The sequence below is a fragment of the Equus asinus genome, chromosome 8 (genome assembly GCF_041296235.1).
Source record: "Equus asinus isolate D_3611 breed Donkey chromosome 8, EquAss-T2T_v2, whole genome shotgun sequence".
Taxonomy (NCBI): Eukaryota; Metazoa; Chordata; class Mammalia; order Perissodactyla; family Equidae; genus Equus; species Equus asinus.
The window spans coordinates 84889278-84911212 of NC_091797.1; the positions used below are offsets into that span (position 1 = coordinate 84889278).

General features: G+C 56.1%; 2 protein-coding genes across 5 annotated transcripts in view; one reads left to right on the forward strand and one right to left on the reverse strand.

The window, feature by feature from the left end:
- The window catches only part of BICDL1 (BICD family like cargo adaptor 1), a 92840-nt gene extending 89724 nt beyond the window's left edge, over positions 1 to 3116 (forward strand). For all 3 annotated transcript variants that reach the window (XR_006531536.2, XM_044775771.2, XM_044775774.2), the window contains one exon: positions 1582 to 3116. Coding sequence is in view for 2 of the 3 variants with exons in the window: in XM_044775771.2 (XP_044631706.2) it covers positions 1582 to 1743 (162 nt within the window). In the remaining variant the exon portion in view is untranslated. The remainder of the gene's footprint in view (positions 1 to 1581) is intronic.
- Positions 3117 to 3782: 666 nt separating this feature from the next.
- On the reverse strand, positions 3783 to 21861 carry RAB35 (RAB35, member RAS oncogene family). Of its 2 annotated transcripts, XM_044775768.2 has the most exons (6): positions 21597 to 21861; positions 16197 to 16247; positions 13006 to 13129; positions 7718 to 7842; positions 7502 to 7626; positions 3783 to 6058 (listed from the first exon to the last, which is right to left on the reverse strand). In XM_044775768.2, the coding sequence occupies exons 1-6, from the start codon at positions 21646 to 21648 to the stop codon at positions 5930 to 5932; spliced, it is 606 nt and encodes a 201-aa protein (XP_044631703.1). In that variant the 5' UTR covers positions 21649 to 21861; the 3' UTR covers positions 3783 to 5929. The 2 variants fall into 2 exon arrangements, with proteins under 2 accessions (XP_044631703.1, XP_044631704.1); XM_044775769.2 differs by lacking the exon at positions 7502 to 7626 and having other exon boundaries at positions 5041 to 6058; positions 21597 to 21833.
- Positions 21862 to 21935: the final 74 nt, after the last annotated feature.

Consider the following 21935-nt stretch of genomic DNA (forward strand, 5'->3'; position numbering starts at 1 on the left):
TTCTCGGCAGCCCGGGGTTCGCTGGTTCAGATGCCAGGTGCGGACATGGCACCGCTTGGCATGCCATGCTGTGGCGGGTGTCCCACATATAAAGTAGAGGAAGATGGGCATGGATGTTAGCTCAGGGCGAGTCTTCCTCAGCAAAAAGGGGAGGATTGGCAGCAGATGTTAGCTCAGGGCTAATCTTCCTTAAAAAAAAGGGGGGGGGGATGGGAAGAGAGGAAGGCAGGAGAGCAGGACGTAGCAGGGGAAGGAGCAAGAGGTCCACACCCGCCACCACTGGGGATGTGGTCAGGAATGTCCCTTTGTTTCACACTGAAACCTGCAGAGACATTCGAGTGACACCCCACTAGTGGGAGCTTGGGTGAGAGTGTAGGAGGTGTTGGACAAGACAGTCAGAGAGAGGGGCCTGGCCAGCCCCACTTCCTGCCCTCATCAGGTGAGTGGCTAGAGGTCTTCTCTCCGCCATCCTGTGCTCAGATGGGAGCAGTTGACATGCTCACTCCAGGGTTTGGCTCAAGGCTCAGTGTCTTTTCTCCAGGACGGCCCAGAGCCCACCAGGTTGAAGGGTGAAGGAATCAGGCAGATTCCTCTTATGCTTCCTGCTGGGAACTAGACAGGGCTGCTTATATTTCTAAACCAATGGTTCCGTACTGTGTAAGTGGCAGAATGTGTCAGACGGAATCTTCCACAGCATCAGAATCTAGTGACTAGAATGGAGAGAGAGTGGAGCTGCTCTGTCCAGAAGCCCCTCTGTGGAGTAAAAGCTGCTGTTCTGTAAGGTGGAGTCACGGTGAGGGGTCCACTTTCTAGGCAACTTCGACAGATTGGAGGGAGAAAGGTGCTATCCCAGTGAGGAAGTCAAGGAGATCGGCCTAAGCTGGAGCAAGACAAGCCCTGACGATGCTCATGCCGTGGCCTCCGCCACAGATGGAGCCTCGCCAGGGGGCACTGGAGTGCATGGTCGGTGGTGGGCAGGGGCAGCACCCAGGGAGCCTGCGTCCTTGCCATGTGGGGCTGCCCGTGGTGCGTGTGCATCAGCAGCTAGGCTGGTAATAATTTGAAGGGAAAAAGGGTCAGGAGAATCCCTCTGTGGGCAGGCCATTGGGCTGGAGAGCTTGCAAGCTGAGGTGGCCCTAGGGCCTGGGAGGGTGGGTACCAAGTGAGAGGCACCCACCCAGCCCCAAGGGACACAGGAGGTGGGGCAGAGAGGGCCAGTGGCAGGGAGGCTGAGCACTGGTGTAGGGCCAGCGGCCCGGGTGGAGAGACAGGGAAGTATAGGTTGCAGCCGTTCCCTGGGCCTCTAAGGCCAGGCCATCTGTGGGGTCAGCTGAGGGGATAACACTAGCAAGGAGAAGCCAGCTCAAGCCCTGAGGAGAATGGAGGTGTCACGTGGCTTCTGCGTGTCCTGGCATCGCGTCTACACTTGCTGCTTTCTTGACCAGGGCAGCCCTGGCTGCAGCCGCTCACTCATCTCATCCCTCATCCTCATCTCATGTCCTTCCCACACGTGCCACCTCCCCGCCACCGCCAGCGCCGGGTCAGAGCCCTGCTCAGCCCCATCCGCTCTCCCCTCTGCAGGATGACATGCACAGGGTCATTGATCGGCAGCTGATGGACACGCACCTGAAGGAACGGAGCCGGCCTGCTGCTGCCCTCGCCAGGGCCCACGGCGCGGGGCGCGGAGACGAGCCCAGCACCACTGAAGGCAAACGGCTCTTCTCATTCTTCAGGAAAATTTAAGTTGGGAAGAGTCAGGCCAGTGAGGATGGGTGGACTGGAGGTGACTGAAAAGGGCGTGTGGGCGAGGGCCCCGTGCACCATGTTTGCACGCGAGGGTCCCCCCTGGGCTGGGCTCAGCGGCTGCACTGCCCACCCACACTGGGGCCAAGTGGTCTAGGAGGGCCCACTTGGCCTCTGAAGGCTGCCCTCAACACAGGGACACGCAGGAGCCCTGTCCCCACCGCCCGGCCAAGCCCAGCCTGGGCATCCCCAGGATCTGCTGTTGAGCAGGGCTCAGGCTGCGAGCAGCCCCTTGGTTGGGGTCCGCAGCTCAGACCCAATGGATCACAGCCCACCCCACCCCCCCTCAGTGGCTCCCATGCCCAACCCCAGGTACCACTGCCCTCCTGTTTTGGAATATGGGGAACAGAAGAAATGGAGGCCCCTCTCTGCATGCCTCAAGAGGTCATCACTGCCCCCAGCTGGCCTGAGCCTTGGGGGCCTAGTCCTGCAGGCCACCAGGCCTGAGCCTCCATCCCTCCCCCAGTCGCTGGCCCAGGGAGTATAGGGAGGAGGCGGCCCCTCACCCACGTGCATGCACCTCTGCCGGGAGCACCTCTTCGGGCAGGAGACCCAGCCTGCAGGGCGTGACGGCTGGGCTTGTTCACTCACGCTCAGCCACAGTGGGCTCTCCCAGAGTTTGGCTGAGGCCATCCCGAGCCCAGGAGGACGAAGGGCCCTGCCCTCCGGCTGCCATGGCTCTCCCTCCAGTGCAGGCCTCCCCTGAGGGGCAGGCCTCCTCACAGGCCCTCTGCAGGCTTCAGCCACCCAGCCCTTTCCCCTTCATGGGGTCAGGGCCAGGAAGGGTCTCACCCTCCTCCCACAGCCCCCTTGCTCCCCTCATAGATACAAGTTCTTGGCTCAGCCAAGCAAGTCCAGGCCACAGAGTGGCCCCGGAGGGGTCTGCGGTCAGCCCCCTCCACCTCAAGGGCAGCACTGGCACACGGGGTGGATGTCTCCAGATACTGCCCACCAGGCCTGCAGAAGGATGAATCCTGCAACCTGCTGCTTCTGCTCCTTCCTCAGCAGCCACTCCACCTTCTCTGCTGAGGCCTAACTCAGAGGGCCCTGGGCTGAGCCAGCCCACAAGCCGCTTTACAAAGGATCGTCTCCCTCCCTCACTGGGAAAAGCACAGCAGGGATGAGTGGAAAGAATGTACCTATAGATATGTACATACCACAGTGCTGTAATTTTGTATGTAGCAATCATGTAAATATGTGTATGGATTTTATAATATACATATTATATATAAATCTATAAAGGCATATTTTTAGAAAAACAGCACACCACTGCTTCTTTTGAAAATAGTCTAAGAATAAAATGAATTTCTACAGAGCTTCCTGCCTCAGTCATTGGGTACCTGGAGGGTTGGTTTGGTCAGAATGCGGCTTCCGTTTCAGGGCGGCCTCTGGCTGGCCAGGAGAAGGCAGCAGTGGGGAGTACCCACGAGCTGGGAGGTCACCTCAGACGCTGGTGCCCAATCAATAGATTCAGCCCTCCAGGGGCACCTCCCTCAGAGGGTGGAGGCATCCTGTCTGTGACAGCCGTTTGGGAGCAGGGGCAGAGGGTACTGCCGCCACGCCCAGCCTGGCCCTGGGCTCCCTGCCAGTGCTGCGGTTGCCCGGCTGCAGGCAGAGCCGGCCGGCACTGCTCCCCCAGCCACGAGCGGGCCCTATAGCCTGGCAGAAACCTGGAGCCAGCAAGAGAGTGCTGAGGGCAGAGCTTCCAGTGCGCCCTTCCGGGCATGCGGAGATAAACACGGAGCTTCCCCTGGCACCATACCACTGTGCTCCCCGCCAGCGCATCCAACCAGAGGGGAAGCTTGGCCCAGACCATCCTTTGGTGGAGGAAACAAACTTGGCTTTGACAGTGTCCCTGGGCCCCAGCAGGCACCTGTGCAGGACTCAGACCAAACAAATGAGCTGGACACAATGGGCGGGAAGGAGCCAGGCCCACCCAGAGGACAGCTGGAGGAGAGGAAACAGACCCCGGAAGACTGTTGGACAGCTTGAACCTTTATTTTTAGTATTTTTTTTAAAAAGCATAATTAGAAACTTTCAATACAGAAATAATCCTAGCAAACCATTTAAAAGTTTTGTTGTTCGACAGGAATTTCACATCAGGTCCACCAGGATATCGGTCCAGCCCTGTGAGCCCCCCACCCCCCATTCATGCGTGTAACACTCGGGACAGGCACACAGTCACCAAAATCACCCCACCAGCTCGGGCTGGACGTCCAGTTGCCAGAAGCCATGGTGGCTTCTAGCCTCGGCTGGAAAATTCCAGGACCCCGTCCTCTTATTGCTTGAATTTGCAAGCACTGCCACACTGGCGTCACCTGAATGCTCAGAGTCGAGTATGCCGCCCACCTCAGGAGCCCCGAGCTCTGCACATCCCCCATAGGACCTTGGGCAGCCACGACAGTCCTGAGGACGGAGACCACGTTTTTGCTCCCAGTGCCCCAACCAGTGGGGGCCGCCTGCCAGTTGGCCCCGCAGCCGCCCTCTACAGCACCGACTTCCCAGTCCTCAGAGCTCCACCACCTGTCACATGGAACCACGGGCCTTTGGCAGTTTGGGGAAAGTGAAGAGACAGGTCAGAAGAAACCCCTAGTTCTTACTGATTAAAAACCCATCAAGTGTTAACATGGAAAATCTGCAGTGTGATCTGTGACGTGATTGTCCAATCAGGGCTTCGCCTGGAAATCGCCTAGGAAAGGAAATCTAATAACACACATCATGGTGTTGAAATAAATTATTTCCAGGTTATGTGATCCTTTTAGGGGAAAGGTGAATGAGGTGTCCCGGGCGGGGGACAGTAATCAAGTGCAGATGACCCTGGTTTTTCCGCCAGGGGACCGGGGTGGGTCAAAGCTGGCTGGCTCCCAGCCCCAGTTGCCATTCCTTCCCACCCGCGAAGAAATCCTCATGCTGCTAAAACAGTTCTGTCAGTGGTCCAAGGCTGCCTGCCGTCCAGCAGCCCCGGGCACCCGCTCCCCACATTCCAAGGTGCCTGGTGCTGCATCAGAGACCAAGGGACTCAGTGGGAGGCGCTGGGCCGACACAGACAAGGGTCCTTTCCCACCAAGAACCGGCCAGGCAGGCAGAGCTGCTCTGCCGAGAGCCCGGCGCCACAATGACAGGAAGCTATTCACTTTTTCTAAAAACACCAGACCCAAAGTGAGGCGGCCACAACTTTTGCTGCTGTGCCAACCAAACCTCAGGAAGAGAAGAAAAAAGTGTGAGGAACTTAATTCATTTGATTTGGCTTCATTTTCTTTATCTGTTAAAATAATGCTCCTCAGCCCTCCTGCAAGCCCCATCGCTGCACAAACAACCCCTACCTTTCTGGTGGAACTGAAACAGTTGGCATAGGTTAGAAACCACGGCTCCCCTGGGTGTGTCACTCAGAGGCATCTAGAAGGCAGGACAAGAAACCTGTTGGCCAAAGGGCAGGGATGACTCCTGTGGAACCAAAGGACTGGGCCAGCCGGGGGCAGGGCCTTAGTCTAAGGGAACCTCCAGGCCTACCCCAGGGCCAGGTTTTCCCAGCTGCCAGGATGGGGATGGGGAAGGAAGGGACCTGGGCTGGGAACAGAGGCGGCACAGGCCCTGGAGACGGGGGAGACCCTGCGTGCCAGGGACAGAGGCCGACAGCCCGTAGAACGAGTAACATGGAGCCCGCTCCACCAGCCCAGGTTGGCAAAAGACGTGGCTAGAACGCGATCCTGTCTCCTCAGGAAGCTGCTGGCAGTAAGATGGGATGGGGAGGGGAGGGAGGGTCTGTCGCAGCAGGCTGGCATTAAGGAGGCAAAAGCCAGAGCAGGACGTGGGTGACACGCTGGTTAAAGCAATATACATTATGTACAAACTCTGGTTAATCAGTCCGCTCGGCTGGCAGCGTCCTCGCCGGGCCCAGGCGCCTTGGCCAGGGGGCAGGGGCACCAGAAGGGAAGGGCAGGTTGTCCAACACCTTCTTGGCACTTGAGGGGGAGGGGAGGAAGTGCCCGTGGCGCCTCCCGATACAAAAACGTGGAGAGAATTCTTTAAATAACGGCACGAAACTGAGACTGTCCCCCGAGGAGCCCACGGGCCTCAGGCCAGGGGAGTGGCCGCAGTGCAGTCTCTGCAGTGGGTGGGTGGGACATTAGCAGCAGCGTTTCTTTCGTTTACTGTTCTTCGTGAGCTTCACCACATCGTTCTGTTGCTGCTGCTGCTGTTTCGCTAAGTTGTCTTTCTTTGCTCGGAGGACCAGCTCTGTGATGCAGTTGAACATCTGTGAGGGTGAAGGAGGCAGGGCGGGCCTCAGACCCAGCGAGGAGGCGCCATGGCGGCTGTGCTACCTCTGCTGGCCAGCATGGCCGCCTCCCCACCTCCCCACGCCCAGCTTTCTATTTCTACTCATGAAGTTTTTTGTATGTATGCCCCCAAACCCGTTCTTGAAGGACGCGGTAAATTATAAAGGTCAAAAAGAAACAAAATCAAAGACCCCTGAGCCATGTCTTGGGGAAGGCAATCTCTCAGGGATTTTCTAGTCTGTCTTTTAAAGAGAGAAAGAACCCCTTTCCTTCAGCTGGAATCTTCCGACAAGATGGATAAAGGTGCCTCTGTTTTAGTTACAAGCTAGAGGGACACTACCCCATGTAGGAGCCTGCCTAGTCCAATGCACCTTACTACACATCCTAGAACCTTCCTGGGACCACCCTAAGACGTCCTTGCAATGCAGGACCCAGTGGAACTCAACCCAACAACCCACAGTCCTCTCCTCCACTCTGCTGGGAAAGGGACATAACCTGCTGACATAATTCGTTTCACTTATTCCTCACCACCCTGGGAGGCAGGGACTCCGAGCTGACCCCAATCTACAGAAGGAACAGATGGAGCCTCGAGAGGTTAAGTCCCTGCCCAAGGGCACACGGGCCCGCCACAGGCGCCCTAGCAGAAAGGCCCGTATTGTGATCCTAGCCTGACTGAGGCACCTGGGGTCCCCACTGCTGTGCAGTCGGGGTCCAGCATGCAATGGAGATCTCAGCCTCCCTGGGCCTCTGGCCGCCACACACTGTGGGGCAGGACTCTCCCAAAGCCACGAGCACGGCCAGCCTGGGCTTGGCAAAAGGTCCAGCTTTTCTCCCACAGATTCACAACTGCTTTCCAGCAGGCCCAGCAGAGTGAAGGGAAGCCACCCCAGGCCGGAGGCTCAGCTAGTCTTCGGGGGATGCACAGCCCCCGGAGCCTCTGAGGGGCTCACAGCAGATGCCCACCTGAGCTCTGGAGGCCACAAGAAAGCAACCTGGTCTCTGCAGGGAGGCCAAGGCCCTAGGGATAGCCCGAGACCTGGAAGAGGTAACTGCGGTGGGCCCAGAGGAGGGACAATGAGGCAGAGGACTGAGCGGAAACTGTGCGTGGCTGTGGTGTGGGACAGGTCTAAGTCTGACTCAGCCTCTTAGGAGCTGAGTGAGATTCCTTAAGTTGGAACCTCAGTCTGCCATCTGAAACGTGGGAATAATTTACCTCAGAGGACTGCTGAGATATGAGCTGACACCTTTAAAGGGCCTACCTCAATCCCTGACACTCAGTGGGCACTCAATAAATGCAGCTCCTGTGACATTTTCTGTCAGCCACCTGGAGGCCCTGGGCAGGCTAGGAGTGGGGAGAGGAGGGCCATGGTGGGGGACAGAGCCGCACTCCTCCCCCGTCCCTGCTCCAGCCCCGGCCTCACCTCTTCCACGTTGACGTTCTCCTTAGCGCTGGTCTCAAACAACTGGATCCCCATCTGCCCGGCGAATTTGTAGGCATCTTCTGTCTCCACCACCTTCCGCTCAGGGTCATCATTCTTATTCCCCACTTCAAGGCAAAGCAAAGTCAGCCCGGCCCTGCGGGAGCACCCCCCACCACCTCCATCCCACTGTCCCCACCCCACTGGGTCCAGCCTCACCTAATATTCGACACACATCATCACAGTTTTGGTTGATTTCGTGAAGCCACCGCTTGACGTTGACAAAGGACTCGGCACTAGTGACGTCATAAACCACGATGACCCCGTGGGTCCCCCGATAATACCTGTAGGGCCAGAGTGTATCAGAGCTTCAGCCTAGACAAGAGGAGCCCCTTCACTAGGACCCGCCTGCCCACAGCCGGACAGCAGCAGGGAAATGGCGAGGGGGTGGATGTTCCCGCGGACACCCCGAGTCTGCTCTCCACCTGGCCTCGGCTGGACACATCCCACCCGGGCCCCGGCCAGCAGGAAAGGGTGCACACCAGCGCTGCTTCTCACGCTTGTCCCCAGGGGACCAGTGAATAGGGAGCGCTTGGCCCTGAGGTGGCCAACCAGGTTCAAACTCTGCCACTAGGTCCAAACGTCTTTTAAGTTCTTATTTTATTTCTAAAGATCAGGCAGTTTTTACATTTGATATCATATTATCACTGTCTTTGTTTTAACATTAAAAAATTTTCTCTCCTCAAGTCTGTCTTAGTAAAATGCCATTCCAAGAAGACACACCATTTGTGAAGCCCTGCCAAGGTCTGCATTCACTCCCCTGGGGGCAGGTGGGCACCTCCCTTCCTGCCACTCTGGGCTCGTCCAATCCATGCCGGAGGGAGGGAGAGCACGGGAACTGCGTGGGCAGCCAGGCACGGATGGGAAGAGGATGTCCCAGATACCCACCGTGCCACCATCCAAATGTGCAGACCCCCTGCTTGAGGTTAGCTAGAAGGTCCGGAAAGCAGGAGGATGTAAACATTCCTCTCCAGACACTGCGTCCCCATTATTCACACGCTTCAGGAGGACAGATGGGGACATCAGCTCCGGGAGGAAGACAAGGTCAGGGCCTCACACTCCCGGAGAGCCTTCCCTGCCCCGACACTGTGTAATCACCCAGAGCTGCAGATTCTCCTCACCCGGGGCTTCTGAGCACAAGGGTAAGAACCACTGCCTGCAAGAGGCCACGCTCCTGAGTGGACAGGCTGCCTCCACCTGACCCGCTGGCTGCCACCTGGCCCAACTCCAAGCACCTCCACCTGCCTTGGCTTATCAGCGCCTGGGCACTTGGCCCATAAGCCACAGGTCCTCCGAGCGGCAGTTCTGAGCCCCACGGGCTTAGCAAGGATGGAGCCGGCCAGGCTGGGGGGTGCAGCTATGTTTTCACCTGCCTGCCCACTGGCTCTCTGGCCAACTCTTCACATCCTAGGCCCAACCACAGGACAAAAGCCTCCATCTCTGAAAGGCCGTGGGACCCTGGGAAGGTTACTGCATGCGCCACATCACATCTCAGTTTCCTCAACTATTAAATGGGGATGCCGGGGCTGGCCCCGTGGCCGAGTGGTTAAGTTTGCACGCTCCGCTGCAGGCGGCCCAGTGTTTCGTTGGTTTGAATCCTGGGCACGGACATGGCACTGCTCATCAAACCATGCTGAGGCAGCGTCCCACATGCCACAACTAGAAGGACCCACAACAAAGAATATACAACTATGCACCAGGGGGCTTTCGGGAGAAAAAGGAAAAAATAAAATCTTTAAAAAAATAAAAATAAATAAATAAGTAAATAAAATAAAATGGGGATGCCTGTACTGAACTCTCGGGGTGGCTGTGAGGAATAAAGGAGATAACACATGTTTTCACAAGGGCCGGCAAGCAGCAAACGGTCAAGGAATGGTGGCTCTTTATATCGTTATTAATATTCCTTCCATGACAATCTGAGGCCCCTGACACAGGTGGAAGCAAACCAGGGGACAGCACAGCAGAGCAGCGGTGAAGGCAGCTTCCCTGATCTGGCTACCAAGGCTTTGAGCAAGAGAAGCCCTGCTGTACTCTGGGGTCAAGCCCAACTTGTCCCCTCGACCCATCTCTCCACCCCCCAGACACCTGCTGAGATGTCCCAGGGGCTTCAATCTGCCCACAGCTTTGCTTCTCAGGGACACAGCGCCACCTCCTGCCTTGGGGAGCCCTAACTATCCCGTTGTCTAAGTGCTCATCTGGGCAGTGGGCCCTCAGAGCCAGCTCTCGGCCCTGCGCCTGCCCCCTGCCCTCCAGCAGCTGCTGCTGGGAGTGCCAGATCATCACTTGGGTCACCCTGCTGGACACCCACCTGAGCGGGTGCAGGAATGCATGCTGGGAACCAGGGGGACAGAGAGTTGTCCCCTGACAGCAAGGCAATGCAAGCAGTGGAATGCATTTCCAAATTCTCCTTTGCTGAAGACTATTGAAGATGCCAAGAAATGCCTACAGCCACGGCCCCAGCCCAAAGCCCCCGCTGCTCCCTGGGAACCTCCGCTTTCTCTGGGGCCCAGGCAGGGGGACGTTATCCAAGACAGAGAATGGTCTGGGGATGAGGTCAGGGGCTCAGAGCTCCAGCAAGGAGAGCACCAGTGCTTCTGGGCTTCCTGTGACCACTGCCACCAGTGATCACTTCCACTCACGACAACCTAGTTCTATGCCAGGCCTAGCGTTTTCTATCCACCACCTTATTAATCTTTGCCACACCCTCGTCTGACAGACATGAGGGTCGCCATTTTACCAGTGAGGACGTGAGGGTGTGTGGAGTGACCTGCCTGAAGTCACACAGCTGGAAGTCACCAGGCCAGGTCCAACTCCTGGATCCAGGGCCAGGTATCGAAGGGGCTTTCCTTCCTCATCATCTCCTCCTCTCACCTCACCATCCAACACCTCACTACTCACTCCTCCCCAACCCACCCACCAGCCACACCTCAGTGGTCAGCAAACTCCAGCTACTGAGAGACAAACTATGAGGGAGTGACACAGGGCTCTTTCTCATCAGGCTAATAGCATGCAGTTTTAGTTTCTCTTTTAATGCCCCGAATCAGAAAAGGCCACACTGTTGCACCCTGACTGCCCCAATCCCTAAAAAGAAAACAAACTCCTAAACTCGTCAAGACTCCTTCCTTCTTTGCCAGCTACCATCACAGGGCGTCCAGTCTCTCCGCAGCCCCTGGGCATGACCTGCAGTGACTCTTGCCTCATGAGGGGCAGAGTCAGGGACCCCAAGATGGGGCTACCTCAGCCTCCCCAGACAGCCAGGCAGGATGGGGCTGCCCCGGTGCCCAGAGGCCACCAGCGCACAGAGTGCCCTCGGGCAGCTGAGCAGCTCCAGTCTCCCCAACAGGATGCAGGAGGCAGTTCACCCCTTCCCGCCCCGAGAGGAGCTGACCTCACGGCGGCCCAGGGAGGGCTGGGGCTGCTCTCTGCCAAAAGGGCCCAGGCAGCCCAGGCCCCACTGCCCTCCCTGAAGCATTTCCCGTGGCCGTAGGCCCAATGTTCTCAGCCGGCCCTGGATTCCCTGACTGGTTTCAACCGACAGGAGGCACTGGAGCGCCTGCCCTCTGCCCCAGCCCCGCTCCCTCAGGGGTAGGAAGCCAGCAGCGAGCAGGGCTGTGGACTAGGCAAAGGCAAGAGCTTTGGCATCAGAAAGACCTCAATTCAACTCCTGACTAACTGACCAAGCTAAGTCACTTCACCCTCTGGGCCTCGGTTTTCTTGTCCAGTGAGGATTAACTGAAATGAAGCAGGTAAAGTCCTTAGCAACAGTCCCAACCAAGAGTAAGGACGTGTGGGGTCAGTGCCCAGACCTCCAGACCCTCACAAGAGGTCTTGGTCTCATTCAGGCCTGGACACTCGGGCCACCCAGAGCTCGTGACATCTGTCTTACCCCAAGGAGCCTCTGACCCAGCCGTCCTCCTCAGGGCCTCGCTGGCAGTTACTGAGATACAGGGGAGCTCAGGCGGCTCATCAGCAAGTGTCACAGAGAGCAGAGCCAGGGAGCCCCCAGGATGGGGACCCCTGGGGTCTTGGGAGGTCACTGACCACGGCACACATGCGCACTACAGGGCTACCCAATGACAGAAGCCCCTCCTGCTCAGCACTGCTCAGGCTCCAGCCCCTGAAACCTCCCTGACCAGGGCCGCCCACCCACCGGGCCTATCCCCCCACCACACTCAGCCAACACCCGCTGCAGTCCCCCCACATTCCCAGCCACCCCAAGGGGGTCTCTTCAGCCCTCGCACTTCCCATCCCTCAGAAGATCCTGAGGGGCCTCGGGATGGGCAGCCAGCCTGGGTCCGCCCCGTTTCCGTGCTGAGGGAGGAAAGGGCTCTCTGGCCAGAGAACTTCCTCACATACCTTCCCAGGAGCCCCCACTCACACAGGAACTGCTGGGGAGGGAAAGGAGAGGCCACCGAAGACGCAACTACTACAGGCAGCCAGACACCAGCTGCTACTCTGCATACATCCCGAGGTGGGGCTCAGGCTCTGCCCTTCACTGGGAGCAGGACCCCGCTTGAGGTTCCCTCATCCGTGAAACGGGGATAATAATAGTATCGACTGCAGAGAGCATCGAGAGCTCAATGAGATCATCCATGAGAGGCCCAAGCACAGAGTACCTGGGACACAGGACACAGCATTAAAGCAAATCCTAAAGGTAAATCCTCTGGGAAACTGAAGCACAGAGAGTGTAGGCAACTTGCCCAAGGTCACACAGTAGAACAGAAATGTAAATTCCAAACTGTCTGTCTTCCAAGCCCTGCTCTGTCCTGGAACCTGTTCCATTAACAGTCCAAGAACCAAGAGCCTCTCCACAGGACTCCTGCGGTCTGGAGCTCCAGCTGGGATTTCCTCCTCTTTGCAGCTAAGCACAGAGGTGCTGCAGCAGCAAAGGAGGCCAACCCTATAGGTGAGCCAGGTTCCCAGGAAACAGCTTTGGGGAGGCAGAGGAGGGGCCTCTCAAGGGCCTCTGATGTATCAGTGTTCCTTCCAGCAGAGAGAAGCCACCTCCAAGAAGTCACAGTGGGTGATGGGAGCCTGCATGGCCGACCCTAGGGGTCACAACTGATACCTAACGAGTAGCTGTTATTGGCTAAGTGTCTGACCACCTGGTGAAGCCAGTAGCACTGCTGTCCCATTTTACAGACAAAGGACCTGAAGGCCAGGGGGTAAGCTGACAGACGCGTACTGTCCCGACAGCCCCCAGAGCCAGGGGGCTCAGCCACTGCTCACCCACAGGCAGCAGCCACACCTTGTCCCCTCCTCCTCATGCATCTTCAGGAAGAGGAAGGGCTCAGATCGACAGCACCCACTGCGGCCAGCAAGGAGCTCACCTCCTGACAGCCTCAGGACCCATCCCAGTGACATTTCTCCCACAACCCGGGACTAGTCTCTCAACAGTATCCAAATGTCAGTGGCGAGGGATCAGAATGGGAGCAGGCCTGACTCACGTGGAGGTGATGGTGCGGAAGCGCTCCTGCCCCGCCGTGTCCCAGATCTGCAGCTTCACCTTCTCCCCATTGATCTCCACCGTCCGAATCTTGAAATCCACACCGATTGTGGTGATGTAGCTGCCTGCACACACACACACGTTAGCAAGGCCCCTGGGTGTCCCATCAGACCGTGCGTGTCCTAAACTGCATAGGCCACCCCGGGCTCCACGATCCCTCCCCACTCCCTCTGTGCCCAGCACTTTCAAGGTCCCAGGGACACAGCCCTGAACAAGAAAGACAAGGTCCCTGCCCCGATGGAGCCCACAGTTGAGGTGAGGGCAACAGGCAGGATACAATGAAACAAAGTGGTATAAGAAGACAATTTCAAGAGTGATGAGCGCCACAAAGGAGATAAAACAGGTGATGTGACTGAGGGGCGGGGACAGGTTCCTTTACTGGGAGGGGCAGGGACATGTTAGCTGTGGTCTGAGAATGGTGGGAGGCCTATGATGCACTTGGGGTTTTTGTTTTCTATTCTATTCCAAACATTTTAAACGACCCACAAAATTAACTTCCTAATACACAAGTCAGACCTGCAAAACGCTGCTCCAGGCAGAGAAGACAGCAGCAAACCCAGCAATGGGTGGGGGTCATGTGAGGTCAAGCACACAGTTGGAGGCTGGGGGGGGGCGGGGGCGGGGCGAAGCCAGATCTCAGGGCCTTTGTGCCACTTTAGAGAGTGTGGACTTTCCCTTGCGTGTGACAGGCAGGCATTGAAGGGTTTTACCCAGAGCATGAGCTGCATTGTAAACAGCTCTCTTGGGGCAGCTGTGTGAAAGATGGAGCTGAAGAGAATTTTTGGCCGATGTAACAGTCCTGTCTAGGCTTACAAAGCCCCAAATGCTAAGAACACACATTCTCGCTCCATTAGGAGCTTACAGTATACACAGTGCCACAGATAAGTCACACACAGTGACTGTATGAGGTACGGAAAGGATATATGAAAGGTCAAAGTTCAAGGTGGGGTGGAGATCAAGGAAGGCTTTGGGGAAGAAGTCACATTTGGGCCTAGCTTGACAGAATAGGTACAATTTCAAAGGATGAAATGAGGTAGGGAAAGACATCCACCTAGAGCAAAAGAGCTGAGGCACAAGCAGAGAGAGAATACATTTCAAAAAGAAGACAGCATCTGGTGCTCCGCGAGCTCTGGATAATGCCAAGGAGGGTGACCCCGCACCTAGTGCTACAGGCACTCAATAAACAGCTGCTGGCTGAATGAGGGAGCGTGCGAGAGAGCGAGCGCACGAAAAGACAAGAATGAACTAACAGCACGAGAGAGGAAGTCAGAACGTTGAGCTGAAAAGAGATCGTGAAGACCAGTGGTTTTCAGTCAGGAATGACTGTGCCCCCAGAGGACACTTGGCAATGTCTAGAGACATTTTTGATGATCACAAGTGGGCGGGGGTGGGCAGTGGCAATGTTACCAGCATCTGGCTCAACATCCTTCAACACAGAGAGCAGCCCCCAGAATGAAGAATTATGGGCCCAAAGTGTCAACGGTGCTGAAGTGGAGAAACCTTGCTATAAACTCTGCTCACAAAAGAGAGGGTGGCTGCAGCATTACAACAGAGAACAGACCCTGCCAGAGACGTGCATTAGCAGGCGAACTCTGCAGTCCGGTGTGGGATGGGCAGGAGCTGCTGAAATGCTTCAGGCTAGAACAACAATGGTCTGAACTAAGACCCTGGTAGCAGAAACGGAAAGGAGGAGAGAGAGTGCAAAAGAGAACCCTCCAGGAGTCGAAAGCTCATAGGACAGGGAGTAAGAGGGACCTAAGGAGGAAGAGGAATGCTTCCCAGCATAATGAGAAGCTGCCCATTAGTTGCCATTCTTAAACAGACAGAAACATTTATTGGGAGATTGTATTTATTGAGAGATTACTTAGTCCCAGACACAGTGACTTGCGCTATCTCAGGTAATCCATGCAATAGCCCATGTGGGAGGGACGATGATTAGTCCTACTTTACAGACAAGCTGAGACTTAGTCACGCTCACGGTCACACAGGGAAGACAACTCTTTCCAACATCACACCACCAGCGGTGCTGCAGAGCTACTGTGGGGAGAAACCCACCGCTCCACCAAGACAGAGGTGTTGGCCATGTAATCACTTCCAATTTGTAGCTCACTCCTCAACCACATCATAGGGAATTCCCCACAAGACAGTCACATCTCAGACCTTGATCAGAGAGGCCAATCCAAGCCGAAGCCTCTGCAATGAACCTGATGGATTCAACAAATGAAAATACGTCCAGCTTCACCAGGGATCAGGGAAATACACCTTTAAACAAGACAGCACTTTTTGCCTATCGGCTTAGTAAAAATGAAGACTACTGAGACCCAGCACTGATCAGAGTTGACAAGGGGCACTTTCGACCCCTTCAGTGGGAGTGTCAGTTAACTTCTTGGAAGGCGAGTTGGCAGTACCCGTGAAAATTTTAAACGCACATACGCCCTGACCTAGTTACTCCGCTTCTTTACAAGAATAAACATACAATGTATCCCAAGTAATGCAGCATCACCTAAAACAGATGCAGCCAGAAAGCGCACACATACCAAGAGCACCGTTACTGACTGAGGGGCATCCACACACGGCCCAGGAAACTCCACAGCCATTCAAAAGACCCAGAGGGCTGCACAGAGACGTGGAAGGATGACGCTTGATGTGCTGAGGGGAAGGCAGGTCACTGCCAAACCGCATGCGGAGTTGAGAAAAACGTCAGAGAGATACACACGGCTACACACGCTCAGAAAGATACACACCACTCGGAACAGAGGCTACCAGGGCCAGGGGGTGGGGAGGAGGTGAAGCGAAGCTTTCATTTTTCACTTTACTGAGTCCTCCTGTTTGAAATTTTATATATGCATATACTAACTTGTAACATTTCTTTAATTTTGTTTTTCTTTTTTAAATGTTAGGGCACAAAAAGACCCTGGGTGGAAAAAGGATGGGCCCGCAAAAGGATTTTTTTGAACACGATAAAGACCGACCAGGGAGACTTCTAACCTACGCCTCTCTTGCTGCTCCTTCCCTCTCTGGCAATCAGAATGAGGACAGTTGTGACATTAGGCAGAGGTAATTGTGTTCTGGCACCAGAGAAAGGGATCTTATAACCAAAACATCCCAGCAGCACCCCAGGGGCCCACTCACCTGAGAAAGTGTTGTCTGCAAAACGTAACAGCAAACTGCTCTTGCCCACACCTGCAAGAGAGGAAGCAGGCAATGAGAGGAGGCACTGGTCCCCCTCCAACCCCAATCCTTCGGGGATGTGATTCCCAGGTCCTAACTCCTAAGAAGCCCAGCAAGACCCATCTCCCTCCTCAATGCTGTTTTTTATCTCCCCAACCCGTTCCACACCAAGAACAGCTCTCCCACTCAATCTCTGACCTTTTCCTCCGTCCTAGTATAAGACAAGCTGCCCCCAAATCCCCAGGGAGAGATGAGAAAGGGACTCGTGCCCAGACCCCGGACTGAGGGCTAGCCCCAGCAACCCACAGGAAGATACCAGACGACAGAAATAAAGCAAGGGGAAGGTCAACCAAATGGCACTGCCCTAAACCGTGTCTAAAACATGGTCCCTCGAAAACTGCCCTTCATGTGTGGAGCTTCAGTTCGTGTGCAATGTGAGATGAGGAATTGTAGAGCTGGAAAGAACCCTTGGGGTCATCAGGCTATTTTGCAGGTGAGGAAACTGAGGCCCAGACAACCCAAACCAACTGTCAGCCGTCTTCCCCTGGCTGATGTCTCCACCCACTGGAGGGGTAGAAAGGGCGTGTCTACCTTACACCTATCAGCCCAACAGCTCACATAAGCTCAGACCATTTCACTTGCTACAGCATCACCTGGCATACTTGTTCCAAGAACAGGTGGAACCTCATAAGCTTGGCTTCCCTTTACTTCAACACAGAGCAGCTTTAGCCCGCCAAGGTGCACCTATCCTGTGTCCTCCTGTCCCATCCCCTTACCCCAGCCACCCCTAAGGCCAAAAGCCAGCTGGGTCAACTGGCCACAGAAGGAAAGTGTTAGCATGCACAGAGCACTGTGTGTGGTGGGCACTGCAACCCTCCTGTAATTCCAACCGCATCTCTAAAGAGGCAACTGAGGCTCCAGGAAGCGAGGCAGCTGGCCTAGGGTGCCTCTGCAGGAAGCGTGGAGCTGAGATCTGAATCCAGGGCTGTCTACGCCCGCCCGAGCTCTTAGCTCTTTCCAATACATCCTGCTTGGGGAGTCATCATGCATCTGTCTCAGGACATGGAATAAAAAGACCCCAAAGGGGCTGCTGCATCTCACTCCTGCTAGATGTGCAGCCGCAGCGCTATGAAAGCTGGTTATGAGGAGATCCTAACCTAGGTGCTCAGAAACGCCCCAAGCTAAGTGTGAATTTTGAGTATCTGTGCATATTTGTGGGGAGGAGCCCGCAGCGTTCATCAGATCCTCAGAGAAAGCACTGCCTCTGCCCCCATCCCCAGCTGTGTTTCTCTAAACCCAACTAAGCCCAGACATCCTCTCTGGGCAATCTTCTTGGAGGATCTCTTCCAGGGACTTCTCCAAGTGAGTGAGTTGTCCAGGGATGCCCAGAAAAACTTGTTTCATGGTGAAAATCTGGGTCTTACCTTCCCAGCGACAGGCTGGGGGAGCGGCTCTGAGCACACCGGAGCTGTACCCGCAGGACCTGCAGCTCAGCCCTGGGCCTGCAGTGCTCTCGCTCAGAGCCACTTCCTCATCGTTGCTTCTGCGAAGCTTCCTGCTGAGCCCGAGGAGAGCCCAAGTCCTGGGCTGGGTCCCTCACGGCTCTGCCTGACGCCAACACCCCACCGGCCCTGCCGGCCCCTTTGCTTCCTCCCGGGGCCTTCTGGGTCTGCTTACTCAGCTAAAAGCTCGTGTCTGGGCCGCCAGGCTGTGAGTCCCTCCAGGAAGGAGATCTCGCCTCACTCACCCTGGACATCCACAGTGCTGGAAGCCGGGCCCAGCACTTAGTAGGTGCACTGTTGAATGAATTTATGACTAAATGAATGCCAATCGCACTGGCAGCTGTGTTATCTAACCCTATAACTGCAGCATTAACAGGAGCCAAAGCAGTGGTTCAAACTTTGGGGGCCAAGAATCCTTTGTTTAAATTACACTTTATCTGACTCCCGTATACCCAAAACAGACAAGGGGGAAGTGCTCTCTCCACAGGAGGCAATGAGGCGCAGCGTTCCCTGGCCTCCCCGGGGCCCCTGCCTTCACCCCCAGGCTCCACGGCAGAGCTGCTGAAAACCGCCAGGCTACAAAGGCCACTACAGTCCCCACACTCACTGCTGCTTTGGGCCTGACACCAACCTCCAACACTGCTCGTCCCTTTAACAGGAACAGAAACCCACCCTGAGAAACGCCAGCTCCTAAACATCCCTGGGGAAACACGCTGCCACCATTCACCCCACAGCACCGGCGGAGGGAAGGGAGTGATAGGTACCAATCCACCTTCACCACAGCCAATCAACAGCTTCGCATGAGCCGCATCTGGCAGGAAACCCAACCAGCCCAGCCCAGTGTCCTTTCCCTGCGAGGAGCACGGGCCTGGGCCCTCGATGCCTCTTGGTGGCCAGGAGACAAAGACTGATTCTGCAAAAACCATACATGCCACTCTGCATCACTGCTCTGCCTGCATCAAACACCCTCTCTCCCCTGCCTGCCTCTTGGCCCACACAGATCCTCTGCTCCTCAAAGCCTGCACAGAAGTCCCCACCCTCGGCCCTGCTCTTCCCTGGGCTGTAGTTCCCTCACGCCGCTTTGCTTCAGTTCTAGACTGGTGAAGACCGTTAGACCTTCGAGTAAAGTGTCCTCAATTTTAATCCTGGCTCAGCAACTAATTCACTGTATAACTCAGACAAGTCACTCCCCCCTCCCCCGAGCCACAGTTCACTCATCTGTGAAGTGAAGGCTTTCACCAGATCTCCGACAGCCACTCCAGCCTCCAGGTTCTAAGAAGGAGGATGGCCAGCCCCATGGATCAGATGCAACGCTGTTACAAAGCGAAGCCAATGTCACAAGGGAAGAGAAAATGTAGACCCTCAGGCATAAAGAAGAGCTGTAAAAGCTGAGAGAACGTATTCCAGAAGCGTGTACAAGCGGCAGGGTGGGAAGAAGAACTCTAGATTTACAAAGAAAGAAACTAACATTGAGGGCCTGCTGTTTGCCAGGCCTGACACCAGCTGCTCACACATAGCATCAATGTGCATTAACTCCTGGCTTTGCCTCTGACAAGCTGTGCAACTGTGGGCAAGTCAGTCAGCTCCTCTGAGCCTTAGTTTCCTTATTTGACAAACTACACAGGCTATGGATGAGAACCAGACGAGAAAGTGTCTGTGAAATCATTTGATAAACCTTAAGGAAGCAGCCACAGAAGGAGCCCAGTTCAGGGGAGTGCACGATGTTGGCGTCCTTGCTCAGTCACCAAGGCTTAGTTTCAACTTCCATGGCTAACATCTCCCAGTCTCAGAAGCTCTCGGCTTTGAGTAACAGCTCATCATCAGGAGAAATTAAACTGCAGAGCGTCTGTCTCCTCTGCACAACGCAGTCCTACATGCTCAGACTGAACTAGGAGCCAGACTACATCCATCTCGAGCCAGCGAGTCTTCTCCCACACCTGACTTCAGAGTGAAAAATCAATACACCACGCAAACGTACTGTGAGACGGGGGCCAAAACCATCCCCTGGGTTCCACAGGGGAGAAAAGCCAATAAGCTGCATCTTCATGTACAGTTTATGCTTTTCATTTTTGGAGACGGACACACAGGCCCCAGATGTCTTGTAGAGGAATAAGGACCCCTGACCTTTAGGTGGGCTGACTTTAACTTCAAAAGGAGAGAAATCATACTGGTGCCAAGCCCCTCAGAACCAAGGCCAGGGCTGAAATCAAATCGTGTAAAGGCATAGGCCTCAGAGCCCTGGGGCATGCCAGAGGCCATCTCCAAGAGCAAGTCTACACAGTTCGTCTGGTTTTCTTTCATTCAAACCACAATAAATCTGTCCTCCACCTTTCTGACTCCTTCCCAAGCACAGCTACTCTTCATCTCCCTTGTTAGCCCCTAACTTTTCCCCTTACCTCTCTCTTCCACCAGTAACCACGGAAACCTCAGCCATCCTTCACCTGATCCAAACCACCAACCACATCCCAATCCAGCTCCACAGTGAGACCAAAACCCACCCACCTCCCTGGCCCAGCGATGACGGTGAAACCTAGCACTCCTATGTCAGGGTCTCACTACGGCTTTCATTTGGTCCCCTCCTTCCTTAACAACCCACAGGCTCCCCCACCAACCTGGCTTCTGCCTCTAGTCACATGACCCCTAGCCCACACTCAACTCAGGTCTGGTCTATAAACTTGGCGTGCTCCCCAGCCTCCTTCCCCATCATATAACCCCAGCACCTCAGCTATGCTCCCATAAACCTCCTAGGGCCTGCCTCCCTGACCTCTTGGTCACCCCATAAACCTGCTTACCTGCCACACTCCAAACACCTCTAAAACCCTGCACCCTTTCCCAGAAACCTGCCTACCTGTTCTAAGGACACGTAGTATTCATTCATTCATTCAACATGTACTAGGCACCTGCTGGGTGCCAGGCACTGCACTAGGCACTGGAGACAGAGCTGGGCACCGAACTAGGAGGCCTCCACAAGTATATATCCCGTCAAAGCCCTTTCCTAGTAGTGAGTGCTCCACCTCCAGTACCGTCTAGTACACAGTGTGCAACAGCAAACACGTCCTGAGCACTCACTGTGTGCCAGGCACGGTTCCGAACACTATGTGTGCATTATGTCACTGAACACTCAGCCAGCCCCGTGAGGCCGATTCTACCATTACCCCATTTCACAGATGAGGAAACGAACCACAGAGAGAGAGCAATTTAGCAGGAATGTGCCAGGCCCTGTGCGAGATGCTTTACCGGCCTTACCTCGTTGAAACCTCGCAGTAATCCCACTAGGCAGGTTCTGGGAATAGCCCCACTTTACAGAGGAAGAAACTGAGGCTTACAAAGGGTACGGATGACCCCATCACTAGCTAACGCCCAATGAGAGCTTACTTTACGCCAGGTCGGGTGCTAAGCACTTTTTCAGCCTTATCTCGCCCAATACTCACACCACAGCGAGGCAAGTCCCCACTTCTCAGACGACGGAACTGAGGCTCAGAAAGGCGAAACAACTCACCCAAGGTCACGGAGTGAGGAAGCTGGGAGTCCCCGGACCCGAACCCGGGGCTCTCCAACTCCAGAAATCGCGCGACTTGACCAAGGTCACACGTGAGGCCGGGGCGGGCGCGGTGAGCGGACCCGGCGGCCTGGCCCCGACCCCCGCGCGCCCGGCCCCCCAGCTCCGCAGCCCGGTGCCCCAACCTCACCTCGGCGCGGCCCCGGCCCCTCGGCGCGCCCCTGGGGCCGGCGGCTGCCGGGCAGCCCCGCCCGCCCTCCCCGCGCGGGCCGGCACCTCCCCACCCGCCTGCCCGCCCCGAGGCCCCCGCGGGCCGCGCCCGGCAGGGCCCACGCCGCCTCTGGCCACCGCGGCCCTCACCACTGTCGCCGATGATGAGCAGCTTGAAGAGGTGGTCGTAGTCCCGGGCCATGGCGGGCGGGGGAGGCGCGCGCGGGCGGGCGGGGTCGGTGCTGGCCTCGCGATCCGCAGCTCCCTCCGGGCTGCTCCGGCAGCGGCGGATCCACTTCCCGAACAAACAGCCGGAACTGACAGAAACACCTCCCTCGGCTCCCCCTCCTCCTCCTCTTCAGCAGCCGCCGCCGCTGCCGCCGCCTCCCTCCTTCCCGCCCCGCCCCGCCACTGCGCAGGCGCAGCGCCTGGCACCGCCTCTGCGCAGCCGCAGCCGCATCCAGCCGCGCCCTCTCCGCGCTCATGCAT